Source organism: Cucurbita moschata, unplaced genomic scaffold (assembly GCF_002738365.1).
Source record: "Cucurbita moschata cultivar Rifu unplaced genomic scaffold, Cmos_1.0 Cmo_Scf00010, whole genome shotgun sequence".
In the NCBI taxonomy this organism is placed as follows: Eukaryota; Viridiplantae; Streptophyta; class Magnoliopsida; order Cucurbitales; family Cucurbitaceae; genus Cucurbita; species Cucurbita moschata.
In genome coordinates this window covers 5,073,055-5,086,241 of record NW_019268526.1, presented here as the reverse complement: position 1 = coordinate 5,086,241, position 13,187 = coordinate 5,073,055, and the positions used below count along the sequence as shown (strand labels likewise).

Sequence of the window (13,187 nt, the reverse complement as noted above, 5' to 3'; positions counted from 1 at the left end):
AAAACAGACAATATTTATTAAAAGCAACGACGCTAACTCCCAAGGTGGTTGATGGTAAGATCCCACATCGATTGAAGAAGGGAACAAAAAATTCGTTACAAGGGTATAGAAACCTCTATTAATAGACACATTTTAAAATCACGAGACTGACAATAATACGTAACAGGTAAAAACAGACAATATCTATTAACAGAATAAAACGAGTATGATATGTATTATTATTTACCTTTGGTTGGTATGATTTTTTAGGGTGAGGTTAAAGAACAGTTTTGGAAGCTGTGTCCCAGGAGGCATGAGGCGCGGGCGGGCGCGCGCGCACAGGGAGAGGCAGGCGATGGTAAACATTAGAGAATTAATAGGTCGCCCACTTCCTCCGCTACAGAAAGACAAGCCAAAGAGGCGAAGATGGTGAAGAGAAAACGGCTGAGGGCAGAGGCCTCATTCCCATCCACTCAATCCTTCAATCATAGCGCACCCCACCACACCACACCGCACCCCACTTCCTCTCTCTCTCTGAATCAGAGTCGTCCCATCCTCATCTTAATAATACCCCTCATTCCATTTCCTTCTCTCTACAAAAGCATCTTTCTCTCTTCCTTCCCATTTCTTTTCTCTTTTCCCCTTTCATCTTCTTCTTCTTCTCATACATCAAAAAAAAAATATATATTTTTAAAAAATGAGATTTTTAGTTTCTTAAATTTTGTTAAAAAGGGTGTGTTTTTAATTCAGCCTTTATATATATATATATATACTCGCGAAGAAGAAATGTCACTGGAGATGATGGCACCAGAACGTGTTTGTTATGTTCACTGCAACTTCTGCAATACCATTTTAGCGGTACAAAACCTTCACCTTTCTATATATATATATATATATGTTTTTGTTTTATGACTCTGTACAGTACTTTCGTTTTCAGCTGAAAAGACCAGCAAGTTTTTTTTTTTTTTTTTTTTTTTCACTTTAATTGTTCAGACTGTTGTAGGAGGAAAAAAGTGTTAGTTATGTATATATATGAAACTAAATCATGGGTTTTGTTCTTTTTACTGTTGGAATCTTGAACATGGTTACAAATTGTGAGATCTTTTGATATTTCACCATAAATCTGCTTAAAAAACTGTTTTTGAAGCATATTTTATGAGAATTTCCATCTGGGTTTCTTACTAAACCCTCAGATTTGTGCAAATTTTGCTTCCAAAATCCAAGAACATGAAGTGAAGACGTTCAAGATGTGAAGTGGATCCAATATTAGTAGCTAGGGTTCTTGAATTTTTGTTGACTGTTCTTAAAATTAGGTTTTGGTAACAGTAATTAATTACAATCCCCAGATCCTTCTTTCTCTCTCTGCTTTCTTTTATTAATATTTTAATAAGTTGAATTACGTTTAGATCGGATCGAAGCATTCTCGCATGCTAAGATCAAAAGCTTTTTTTTTCTTTACCTAATTTTCCTACGAAGGAAAGAGGTGTTTGGAGAGTGAAGCAACCCAACCCAACTCTGAATGGTTTGAGTCTCGACTCTATGGTTTTCGTTCCAGTCACGTCGTTTTCTCATCGTTCTAAATTTTCCATCTTTTATCATCTTGTTTGCGGTGGTGTCAGATCGGAAGTCAGTAAGAAACCACCATGGAAAAGGATGTTTAAAGAGAGAGAGAGAATTCATGAACAAAAAAAAAAAAAAAAAAAAAAAAAAAAAAAAAAAAAAAAAAAAAAAAAAAACCAAAGTTGTCTTTTGTTTAATCTCTTTCAGGTTTGGTTAATGTATGAATTAATGTTAAGTGTTCTGTCGGACAGGTAAGTGTTCCATGCAACAACATGTTCACACTGGTAACTGTGAGATGCGGCCATTGCTCAAATCTGCTGTCTGTTAACATGGGAGCTTCTCTTCAAGTTCTTCCTCCTCAAGATTCCCACCCGGTAATATATATATGAATCGTATGATATTGTCCACTCCTTTGAGTATAAGCTCTCATGGCTCTGTACTTTCTCAAGAAGCTTCATGTCAATAGAGAGAGTATTCTTTGATTATAAATATATTATTTATTTATTTATTTAATTAAAGAGATATTTTGTTTGGTGATGTGTGTTAGGGTAATAAACAGCAGCAGGTGAGTGGTGGGGATTGGAGCAAGGACAGAGGCTCTTCTTCTTCTTCCTCTTCTTCCTCTTCAAAATGCACTAAAATTGCCTCTCTTGATTCTGCTGAACGTGACCAACACAGAATCCCTCCTATTCGCCGTCAGTTTTCTCTCTATTATTTATTATTATTTTTTATATATATATAATTTGGTTATGAATGTTCGTTTTTTAATAATTAAATACGAACAAAAAAAAAAAAAAAACTAAAATTTGATATTGATTATGATTTGATTAAATGTTCAGAGAGGTAGATTGGGACATTAAATGAACTCCGTTACAAAATTAAATAGTTAACTTTTTAATTTATGCTCACATTTAAAAGATCACAGGACACATGTTTGTAAGGAGAACAAAACATTATGTGAAAATCTCTCTTTAACAAACATGTTTTAAAACATACAATATTTAGTAACAATGAGTTCTAAATTTTGAAAATGTTCTTAATTTTGTGTCACTTCTGCTCTGGCAGATATCCGTCTCTAGACTTTGATAATGTTGGTATAGGTAAGAACCACAACGGTTAAATGAAGTTAATAGTGTGGTTTAGTTGGATGAAGTATTAGATGCATACGGACGTGGACCCATCTAGGATGGTGACCATACATGCATAATAGAATTCGACCCATCAATATCATGGGCCATTCTTGGTATGCATGTATGTTAATTTGGTACGTATGTATGTATGTGTGTATATATGATATGTATGGGTTAGCCTTTCACTCATTTGTCATGTCATTGATTCATTGATTCCTCTGCTCCTTTGCACTTTTTTCATTCCTATTTAATCCCTCATGTTTAATAGTATAATATAATGGGTTTGGATGTTGGCAGCACCAGAGAAGAAACAGCGTGTTCCTTCAGCATATAATAGGTTCATCAAGTAAGTTGATGCCTTAATTAGTTTGGGATTAGTGGTCTTAATTAACCTTAATTAATGGGTTTAAGTGTTTTGTTTTGTAGAGAGGAAATCCAAAGGATTAAGGCGAACAATCCCGACATTAGCCACAGAGAAGCCTTTAGCACCGCCGCTAAAAATGTAAGTTCTCGAACCTCTTGCTCTTGCTCGAAACTAAGATCCGAGTTTAAAGCTTTTGAGACATATATAGAAAGGTCTTTGATTAGACGTACGTGACGATACGAGAAGAGTTGTAATCAAGATGAAATTGACGACCGTAATTCTAGTTTTAGACGTAAATTTTTTTTTTTTTATCTTTTTTAAGGAAATATAATTACTGGTTGATTAGGGATTAAAATGGGTAATTAAATGATTAATCCATCTAATTAGTGGGTGGTTTGATTATGCAGTGGGCACATTATCCTCACATCCGTTGTGGGCAGAAGGTGGATGGAAACAAGCAAACAAAATAAGCTTGAATTTGACCGGAGATCATCACAGTCCATCCGATTATCCAATGGGGTTCTGCCACCTGTTAATTCTAGAGATGATGATGACGTGTCAATAGATTAAATACTAAATAAAACATCTTTTTTTGTTTTTTTAATTAATGTGTATTAATTTAGATTCTATTATTTCCAACAAAAATTGAGGTTGACGAAGTCCTCCTGCCCTGACCCTATAGGAAAATAAATTGCTTTGATAACCTCACCCCGCTCTCCCATGTCCTTTAAATACGTGTGATGTAATAACAAGTGAGATTAATGTTATTACATATTTATAATCTATTTATTAAGTCGATTATGTCTCGAAATTGACTTTTGAGATGATAATTGACACAGTCCAAGCCACCACTAGCAGATATTGTTTGCTTTAGCTCGTTTTAAAACGTGCCTATGGTGAAGAGGGTCTAGCCCTATTCCGACTATTGCACTGCGTACCTGTGTGGAAACCTCACATCGATTCTACTGCATACCTCTTCCCTGCGTAATGTGAAGAGGGTCTATCCTATTTCGACCAGTGCACTGCATACCTGTGTGGAAACCTCACATAGGTTCCACTGCGTACTGTGAAGAGGGTCTAGCCCTATTCCGATGACTAGCTCTGGATTGTGAGATCCCACATCGGTTAGCAACGGAAACAAAGCATACCTATGTGGAAACCTCCTATGATACACACGACGATATGTAATGGGTCAAAGCTAAAAATAACTACTAGTGGTGGGTTTGAGCGGTTACAGTAATTGATATCATATCTACTGAATTATACTGGGATAAAAGAAAAACTCGTCGTTTGTCGTTTTCATAACACGGTTTGAAGCGAGACGTAGATGAACGGTGCGAGACATCAAGGAAGAAGGTTGTATGGGAAGGACCACTCTAGCAATGAAAAAAGTATATAGAAGATGATGAGTTTATTGAGAGAAGAGCACTTTAATTTGAGTGTGAATTTGGAAGGTTATATATAAATCTAAGGCTGCCCATGATGGATATTGATCGTCGCAGTATTTTGCCAGTAGTGTGTGTTGTGGGTGTCAGTGTTACAGACACCAAATTCATTGATTTTATGTAACGAAATTCAATAATATCGATGTTAGAGAATTGGAAGGGAAAAACAATGGATTTTGTTGGCACACAAAAGACATACAGAAAGATATGAATAAAGGCATTACGTTGGGGTTAGAAGCAACAGCCTTTTGGAACCCAATGCCTATGCCTATGCCAACCATATACTCCCTCTTTCTTTTTTTTTTTTCATCTTTAATTTCCTCACGATCGCTCAATTTAGAACATGTTTTGCTTCGAACGATTCTTGAGATTTGAATTAAAACATACACATGGGTACACGTACGAACCCTACTTTTAATAATTGTGAATCGATGGTTGTGCAACTAGTTGTTTACACGGAACATTTTTGTTGTACCGAAGGAATCTCACCCATAAATAAATTAGAGCTAACCTTTAGATTTGTGGAAACTTTTCTCTAACAAAGGTGTTTTAAAACTCGTGAGACTGACGGCTATACGTAACGGGCAAAAATTAGGGTTTGTCGAACGGTTTTGGTTGTTTAAACCCTAAAGGCAGGTTTGAGAGGAGGAGGAGGTAGAATGGATGGGAGTGAGGGAGTGAAGAGATGAGTAAGAAGTGTGTTGATAAGAGATGTGCTGTATTCCATTGCAGAAGAAAGTATAGGCGAGAGATATAAGGGAGTGATGAGTGGGGGCCTCTATTATGTACGAAGCTGCCTCAAACAATTTAAAGGGTGGAAAATGGTTGCCTTTTCAATCAAACTCAGATTCCCACAACCACCAATCACATAAATTGCGGTTGTAGTTTAGGGTGAGATTGCTCTTGTGGATATGCAAGGATACATAGTTTAAAAAAGTGCACTTCTTTTTTAGTAACTGGATTATAACATGTTAAAAGGATCGATGTGTAACGAAACATTCCTTGTAAGGGTGTGGAAGCTTATTACTAAGAGACCTGTTTTAAAGTTGTTAGGTTAACGATGGTAAAGGAGACCCTTTGATTATTACCGAGGGGACCATGGTTGTTGGTTTGGTTGTGATTGTGTAGATCCATTATAGATTGTTTAGGGAAAAGTGGTTGCAAGGAGCGGAACATCAGTCGAAACAACCGATGTTTCGAGGGCCCATTAGGAGGAAAAGCAAAGATGTCCTTAAAAAACAACCGATTCTTCGAAAACCACTAATATTAAAACTACTCTCCGCTTTACGTACACAGTGAAAAGGAAAAACGCAAACTTTTTAGAATTACAGATTAATTTGGTTAGGTGAACTGTTATTACAATGTTAGTTTATATGAATTCTCGGGAGTTCGAGAGAAGTAAAACGATGAGCGATAATAAGAAGGGTAAAATTAGTTTGATATAAGCTGAAGAAGAAGAAGAAGGGGGGAGGAGGAGGAGGAGGAGGAGTGGGTGGAGAAAGTGAAGAAGAGAGAATCTGAAACGTCAAATCAAGAAGTTGTTGGGAGATTTGGAGGCATGTGGAGGGCTTCATGAATGGGTCTTGTCCGAAAGATAGACGGATGGATTTTACCTTACATTATATAATATATTATAATATAATCTCACAAACACATTACATTTTTTGAAAATGTCTGTGTCGACATGTCGTGTCACTTCTTCATGTCTCTCTTTTAAAACAGTCTTTCAACTCTCCTCTCTCTCAACTAAAGCAAGAAAGAGACCATTCAATTAAAACCCTCCTTTTTCATTTCCTCCCATCTCTCTCTCTCTCTCTCTAAAACCCATATATATATATATATGTATATATATATGTATTCTTATGCTACGTAAAATACTGTTCTTCAATGATCACCCACACCTCATCATTTCTTCTTCACTTTCAACCAACTACATACTGTAATCTTATGTGTGAATTAAAGGGGTTGTTTTTTTTTTTACCTCTATTTCAAGATTCTCATTATGCTTTTGTTGAGAATTTTTAATCAGGGTGAAGGAAAAGTGATGAAAAACTGACCAGTCTCTGTAAAATCACACAACACATCGGTAATTTCTCTAATTTTACACCCAACTTTGAGAGTGAAAAAATCAAAGGAATTAGATTAATTTGATTAAGTGTGGTTTAGGTGGACATTATTTTTTAATTCCAGATTTTGGATTAAATAATTGAATAATGTGACACTGAATATTAGATTATTAACTACCAAGTTCTCCTTGCTTTTTCCACAAAGTATTTTTAAACCGTAACGAAATTTCTAGAAAATAATTGTAATTTTTCGAAAGCATCTTGCTATTTTGGGAGTATTTTGAAATTAGTTTAAAAATATTGTAATTGACGAATATAATTTTGCCCTAAAAAGGAGAATTACCTTAGAGAACAACTACTAAATAAATAAATATTACTTAGCAAGAAGGAAGAAAGAGTTGTCACATCCCACACGCCAAGAAAGGAAAGAAAAGAGCAGTGGTCCGAACTACTAAGCAATCAGCTGTTTTGGAAACTCCCAATCTCTTTTAATTCTTTTTTTTTTTTTTTTTTTTTCTTTTATGTGACATCTCAATCTCAATCTCAAGCTCATCACCCAACGCATTCAATTATTCCACCTCCTCATTTCATCATCTTTTTACTAACATTTCATTGCCCATCACTCTCATCTTTGACATTCTGATATGTATTCTATGGTGGATTTTGGATTCCTATATGTGTAGTGTTCTTAATGATTCTGATATGTATTCTGTGGCGAAAATCGATGCTCGTTTCTGATGACAACATATAGAACTAATAAACAGAAGAGAGCTGTGATGTTTTGTACTGACTAAAGCAGTAGAAAGACAGAGAAGCAAACAACAAATGGAGAAGAAATCATTAGTTTCCAAGTCAAAAGTGCTACGCACACTTTTATCAATATTATCATGATGTTCATTCATAATTTCGTACCTCATTTGAAGCCAATTACCAGCCCAGTTTAAAATTAATACAATGGTTAAAAGAAAAAATGGATCAAAAGTTATCAATTAGTCACTACAGGTTAATGACAAAAGAATCAACACACCAACCATAGCCGCAATGAATTTCTCAGGAATTTCATGATAATAAAGAATTACTCAATATCCTAGCTCTCAGTAACCGTAAAAAATCTTCAAAAGAAAAGAGTTAGGCTTGTACCTTACGCTATTGTCCAAGACTCACAAGAGATTATATTGAAAGCCTCTCCTCTTTCAAAGATGCTAACGCCAATGAATGTAATTAGTATCCTAACATCTGTAGTGTTCTCTTGCTTAAGCATGATGGAAACTGGCTTCTTCCGCATCGTCTTTAGGATGAAACTCCATTCAGGTTTCACCCATACTGAAAACTACATGTATGGTTAATCAAGGACAGAGAAAGACGAATGATGATCATGGCAAGAGCTAATTAGCATCAAATTTCCAGAAATTATCAAGACTTCACTTCAATGAAACCTCAGCCAATTGTGAATATATCAAGCTACAACTCTTCGGTAGAAAAGAACGTAAGCAGCAGAAGATTTTATCTTATCCAGGCCAATTGGATAAACGTGGCTATCATCGAAGTCATACCACTGGTCACCTCCTTGCTATATCAGAAATGAGGGGAAAACAGAAAACATCAATAGTTATAATCAACAATTAAAAATTTAGAAGGTTGATATGAATAAGTACTCATCTTGTAACCAGACAAGTGGTTAATAATAGAACTCTCACTGATGTGGACTTGAATTTAAAACAAATATAAACAAATAAAAAGACAACAAGAGGGAAGGGGCAAAAAAAGAATGCATATCAGAGTTCTTCAAAAGGAAAAAAAAGAAGGCTACCATAGATGCAGGAGGTAACGGGACCGGAAATCAGAAGGAAAAAAAAAGGGATCAGGTCTTGAAATCAGAGTTCTTCAAAATTGAGGTCGATATAATTTTGTTCTCACATGCAAAGGCTACCATTAACAGAGATGATAATGTTAGTCTCTCTGTATGAAATGAACTCATAGTTACGCTCTAAGATTGCATGTGGCCAAAGAATGTGCTCTGAGCCCACAAATTTTCAAGCATCAAAAGTCTACTAATTGTAGTTCTTACGAGAGAGAGAGAGAGAATTGGGGGGTGTGTTTTTCCATTCAATCACTACGCACTAAAAATTCAAATTTAGTTAACTCCATAAAAACAGCAACATACTCCACAAAGGTAGCAACCAACTCCGAGAATTGGGGAGTGTGTTTTTCCATTCAATCACTACGCACTATAAATTCAAATTTAGTTAACTCCATAAAAACAGCAACATACTCCACAAAGGTAGCAACCAACTCCAAAAATAGCAACTAATTAGAAATAGACTAGAAATAGAAATAGACTTAAAGCTTGAGATTACTAACACCGAGTTGACTCAGTTAACTCAAAAGCACATTTCCCAACAACAAATGATGACTTGGAAAACAAAAGAGAAATTAGGACTCGGTTTGTCACTAGTACTTCAAGGTTCAATTGACTATATGGTCATTGTTGACGTATTAAACTGACTTGAGGCAGAAATTGTTGTTCTAATCATCAGCGGCATACTATATGCAGGCTAGGAAAAGTACTAGCAAACCAAGATTTATAATATCTTCTTCTTACATACAAGATGAACTGATGTAGTCGAACATATTGATTAGTTGCTTGTCGATTTGTAGCTTTCAATTTACTGATGTAGACAAAAGGTAGAAAACAGAAGAAATGTGAGGCATCTTGGGAAAAGAAAAAGTAACATCACTTACATGGACAAATGCTGTGTAATGGCCACCTCCCATGCTCCCATAGTGATTGCTGACTGCATAAAGCACATAGCGAGTACAAGAGTGACCATTCTTATAGGCAACGTGCATCGATAAATCCAGATCATCAACAGGAAAGTCAACGTATGTCTCTAGCTTGTTCTTCATGAACCGGCTATATGAGAACCTCTTCAAATGAATAACCAAAATCTCTGGTAATCTCCAAAGATCTAACTTTTTACTGGCTTGACAGTGTTTTTTGCAAGTAGGACAATACCTGAATAAAAACATGACGGTACATGATATCAGGAAATCAACAATAGGCAAATGTAACTATAAGGAAGATAGTTAAATTATGAAATGAAAGATTTTCAGATCATAATGTTTCAATTTCCAAATTCCAAACAACCAAATCAGAATTACAAAGTTCGTTAATACATTCAATTTCTTTAATAAAAGGAAACAAAAATATAAATGAACTGACCACATGTCTTCGGGTCCAAGAGGCTCCTCCTGCAAAAAAGCTTCAAGGCACTTATACAGAGAAACAGATTCTTGAGGTCTCTTTGTAAGGTAGCTGGATTGGAAAACCTCAGGTAAAGAGGTAAGAAGGCGAGTGTCATAACGCTCAATTTGCTTTTCTGGCCAGGACACAAGCACATATAGCCGCTTGCTCTTTTCCGACCCTACTACAAATTCACCAACTTGAATTTCAGAGCCCCGAACGAATCCCTTCTCGTCTGTAGTGTAAAATTGTAAATCAGCATCCGGCGGAGAATTGTCTGCATCTTCACTTCTCAAGGGATCAATTGCACAAGCCGATCCGGAATTAGTTCCATTCTCCACCTCCCTGGTTTTCTCAATTGCATCAACATCAGAGGTACGGTTTTCTTCCAAAGCATCTTGAGCAGGCACCTGGAAGGGACTGAGCAATTTTTTGTATATAGCTTGAATATCAGATCCATTAAAGGCACTAGGCAGCTTGGCCACGAGGGGAAATCCAAATGCCTTAAGCCTTGTAGTACGTTTTCCATTGATGTACTGCCTGACCAGAAAAGAAAAATTAGATCCAGGTAGGTGAGGCAAAACACGGAATATGGTTACTCGAATTCATCTAATTAATCCTAGAAAGCCTAACCACGATCTTGCAGCTGTCAGTTTGTCACTAGTAAATTCATTGTTTTGTAACAAAATTATAATGAGCAATCCAAGAACTAGTTTCTCATATTGTTGAATGTTATCCAGTAAATCACGGTGCAAAATTACATTTTTTGGAGGCAAATTGCAAATGTAAATCCCAGAACATTTTAGTTATCATGATTGTATAATTTTCCAATCTACATTGAAGGGCAAAATTGAATAAACTTAATCGGCCATGGTAAATGTGTCCAAGAGTTGAGTCATAGTGGAAACGTAGTTCTTATTGTTGGCCATACCTAGTAAATACAGTGCTGCACCAAAATTTAAATCTCAGAGACAATCCTCAACTTGGAATGTTATCAAATTAAGCTATTCTATTTCCCCAAAGTTTTCTTCTTCATTCTAAGGAAGATAGCTAGCGTCACATCTATGTTCTATTTTGTAAATAGAAAAGCAATGTTGACTTGTAGTATGAAGCCAATTGGCTTACCTCATGTGATTAGTAAATGGGTTGCTATTAAGCTAGCTAATGGGAACAATGACAAGAATGTAAACAAGTCTAACGATTATACTTTTATTGAGTGACAACTAATATAATATGCCGATATGACTGCTAAGGGACTTACGCCTCCTCCCATCTTTTTAATTAAGAGAGTTTTTTCCAACATCACCTATGCTACTAGCATCTCAACCAACCAAGAAAGTGACCATGTTAAAAAATAATGGTCAAATAAGAGTTAGACATTAATGAGTAAAAACTTAGAACCTCTACATCTGAATGGGATATAGCAACATTTTTTTTTATGTTAAATAATCCAATATGCATGTAACTTCAAACTTCTAAAGCTTTGCAATAAGTGTAATGCACTCTCAGCCTCCCCAATCTCCCCTCCTATATTAAGTGAAAAAGATACCATCCCCTAGAGGCCAAAACTAGTTTACAATGAACTTCATAAATATAAATTTTAACTATCAGATATGAAATCACGTGAACACAAGATCCATCAGTTTAGAAATATAATGCACTTACTCCTCGATGCTTTGATGCATGAACACAGCCAAGGGCATTTCTTCATCATCTTTTGCTAAGCGATAGGCAACCAATCTGTCACCATCTCTTATCAAGGATAAAGAATCAGCTGGCTCCTCAAGATACCGTAATATGCGGTTGTTGTATACCTGCATAGAAATTCATGACTTCAGAGGTCACTAAGAATAAAGTAGCTCATGCTATATTATAAAGAAATTAATCCAAAAGCCATCACAATGCAGCCAATTGAGAAGTATTACAATCACAATGATATACCTCGGCAACCAATAAAGTCTCATCAGCTTTTAAAGAGCATGATATACTAAGTGCTTTTATTAGATCTTCCCATTTTCCGGACTTGGGAACTGTAATGGTATGTGGAGCTGGAGTACTACCATCAGTGCTCACAACTGTTAAAGTCATTGTTCGCGTTGTTGTTGAAGGAAGAGGCAGTGATAAATACATGAATGGATCAAAGGTAGTAGAAACCTTTTTGCAAATAGGACAAACTAATGTTGACTTATATTGACCCTGCAAGGATGAAATCAAATGATGAAAGCCTTGAAGAGATAAATTAAATTGGAAATGTCACTTGCCAGACAAAAACTTAGACATGCGAATTCAAAAAAGTAGCATTCATAAACAAGTCTGATACCTCAATGAACGTAACTAATACTATGAAAAAGTAGATTTGATTTAGGCAAGAACATAAGACATTCATTAACATGCTATTACCAAGGTGAAAGGCATGTAGTGCAGGTTATAAAGGAAAAAGAAGGGAGGAAGGCATACTTGGCACACATCAACAATGATGGAGTCATTGCGAGCCAAATGGTTTTGCCAATATTCATCTGCTACTTCATTATCGGGTCGTCCATCTCCATCCTTGACTTCTACATAAGGCTTCTTTTTCACACGATTGAGATCTTCATGGAGCCCATCCAACAAAAAAGCAAGGAGCTCCTGTAAAAAAGAAATATTGAATCAGACTACAAGACAATTGATGAAATCCTGTACCCAGAACCCTCATCCCTCAGAGGAAGGAATCTAAAACCCTGCTTTTGATAGAAAAGAAACTTCACTGACTTGAGAATCATGTTGATTAAAGCCACTGAATTGAGGAGCAAATCTAGCAAGCTTAGACTTGAACGTTCTGGGTGCCACAGGACTTGCGCCAGGCGCCCATAATTTCCTCAACATATCTCCAAATGCCAAAGCAATTTCCCCCTGAAAAGTTACTGCTTGTTACGGACTTAAAGGGAGGTGGGGGGAATGAGCAGATTCTTGAAAACTGAGAAATTTCCTATATAAACACTTCTTTTTGGTATTTTTTAAAAAAAACAAGAAACAAAACTTTTCATTGATTAAATGAAAAGAGACTGATGCTGAACAGATACAAACACTACAAGGGAGTCAATGAAAAGAGTAAGTGAAAGCAGTACATAAAGAGAATTACAATGAAAAAAGATGGAATTCTGGCCAAGACATTAAACTTGTAAAGAGATATCAACAAAAGACTTAGAAAGAAAACAGCATGAACAAGTCTAGAGTCAAGCCAAAGAAAAGTGATACATCTGAGGGAGGAGCTTGATAGGGAAGATCCTTCAATTTCTTTTGAACCATAAGTTAGAATGAAAAGCCGAATATCTTAAAAAATAAAAGCACCAAAAGAGTTGGAAGATTTCCTTGAAGAAAGATTTCAGGCTAGCGGATTCAAAAAAAAAAAAAAAAAGC

General features: G+C 35.9%; 2 protein-coding genes and 1 long non-coding RNA gene across 5 annotated transcripts in view; 1 reads left to right on the top strand and 2 right to left on the bottom strand.

The window, feature by feature from the left end:
* Positions 1 to 661: 661 nt before the first annotated feature.
* On the top strand, positions 662 to 3,741 carry LOC111448539 (putative axial regulator YABBY 2). Of its 3 annotated transcripts, none has more exons than XM_023088205.1 (6): positions 662 to 837; positions 1,791 to 1,913; positions 2,087 to 2,234; positions 2,973 to 3,015; positions 3,096 to 3,171; positions 3,441 to 3,741. In XM_023088205.1, the coding sequence occupies exons 1-6, from the start codon at positions 766 to 768 to the stop codon at positions 3,501 to 3,503; spliced, it is 525 nt and encodes a 174-aa protein (XP_022943973.1). In that variant the 5' UTR covers positions 662 to 765; the 3' UTR covers positions 3,504 to 3,741. The 3 variants fall into 3 exon arrangements, with proteins under 3 accessions (XP_022943973.1, XP_022943971.1, XP_022943974.1); XM_023088203.1 differs by having other exon boundaries at positions 663 to 837; positions 2,967 to 3,015; XM_023088206.1 differs by lacking the exon at positions 662 to 837 and adding an exon at positions 1,050 to 1,501 and having other exon boundaries at positions 2,967 to 3,015.
* LOC111448543 lies at positions 3,629 to 3,882 on the bottom strand. The gene is made up of 2 exons (XR_002711464.1): positions 3,850 to 3,882; positions 3,629 to 3,815 (listed from the first exon to the last, which is right to left on the bottom strand). It is a non-coding gene; the product is annotated as an uncharacterized LOC111448543 (long non-coding RNA).
* Positions 3,883 to 7,388: 3,506 nt separating this feature from the next.
* Positions 7,389 to 13,187, bottom strand: part of LOC111448534 (ubiquitin carboxyl-terminal hydrolase 8-like) — a 10,991-nt gene continuing 5,192 nt past the window's right edge. The window contains exons 7-13 of the mRNA XM_023088196.1: positions 12,540 to 12,680; positions 12,246 to 12,416; positions 11,730 to 11,984; positions 11,454 to 11,602; positions 9,768 to 10,328; positions 9,287 to 9,560; positions 7,389 to 8,114 (exon numbers count right to left, since the gene is read on the bottom strand). Coding sequence (XP_022943964.1) covers positions 8,001 to 8,114; positions 9,287 to 9,560; positions 9,768 to 10,328; positions 11,454 to 11,602; positions 11,730 to 11,984; positions 12,246 to 12,416; positions 12,540 to 12,680 — 1,665 coding nt within the window. The 3' untranslated portion in view covers positions 7,389 to 8,000. The remainder of the gene's footprint in view (positions 8,115 to 9,286; positions 9,561 to 9,767; positions 10,329 to 11,453; positions 11,603 to 11,729; positions 11,985 to 12,245; positions 12,417 to 12,539; positions 12,681 to 13,187) is intronic.

Bases quoted from the DNA above. Each gene is read 5' to 3' on its own strand.
- LOC111448539 (XM_023088203.1), top strand. From the start codon at position 766: ATGTCACTGGAGATGATGGCACCAGAACGTGTTTGTTATGTTCACTGC. The intron at 1,914-2,086 runs GTAATATATATA...GATGTGTGTTAG, and splicing joins CTCCTCAAGATTCCCACCCG to GGTAATAAACAGCAGCAGGT. The intron at 3,172-3,440 runs GTAAGTTCTCGA...TTGATTATGCAG, and splicing joins TTAGCACCGCCGCTAAAAAT to TGGGCACATTATCCTCACAT.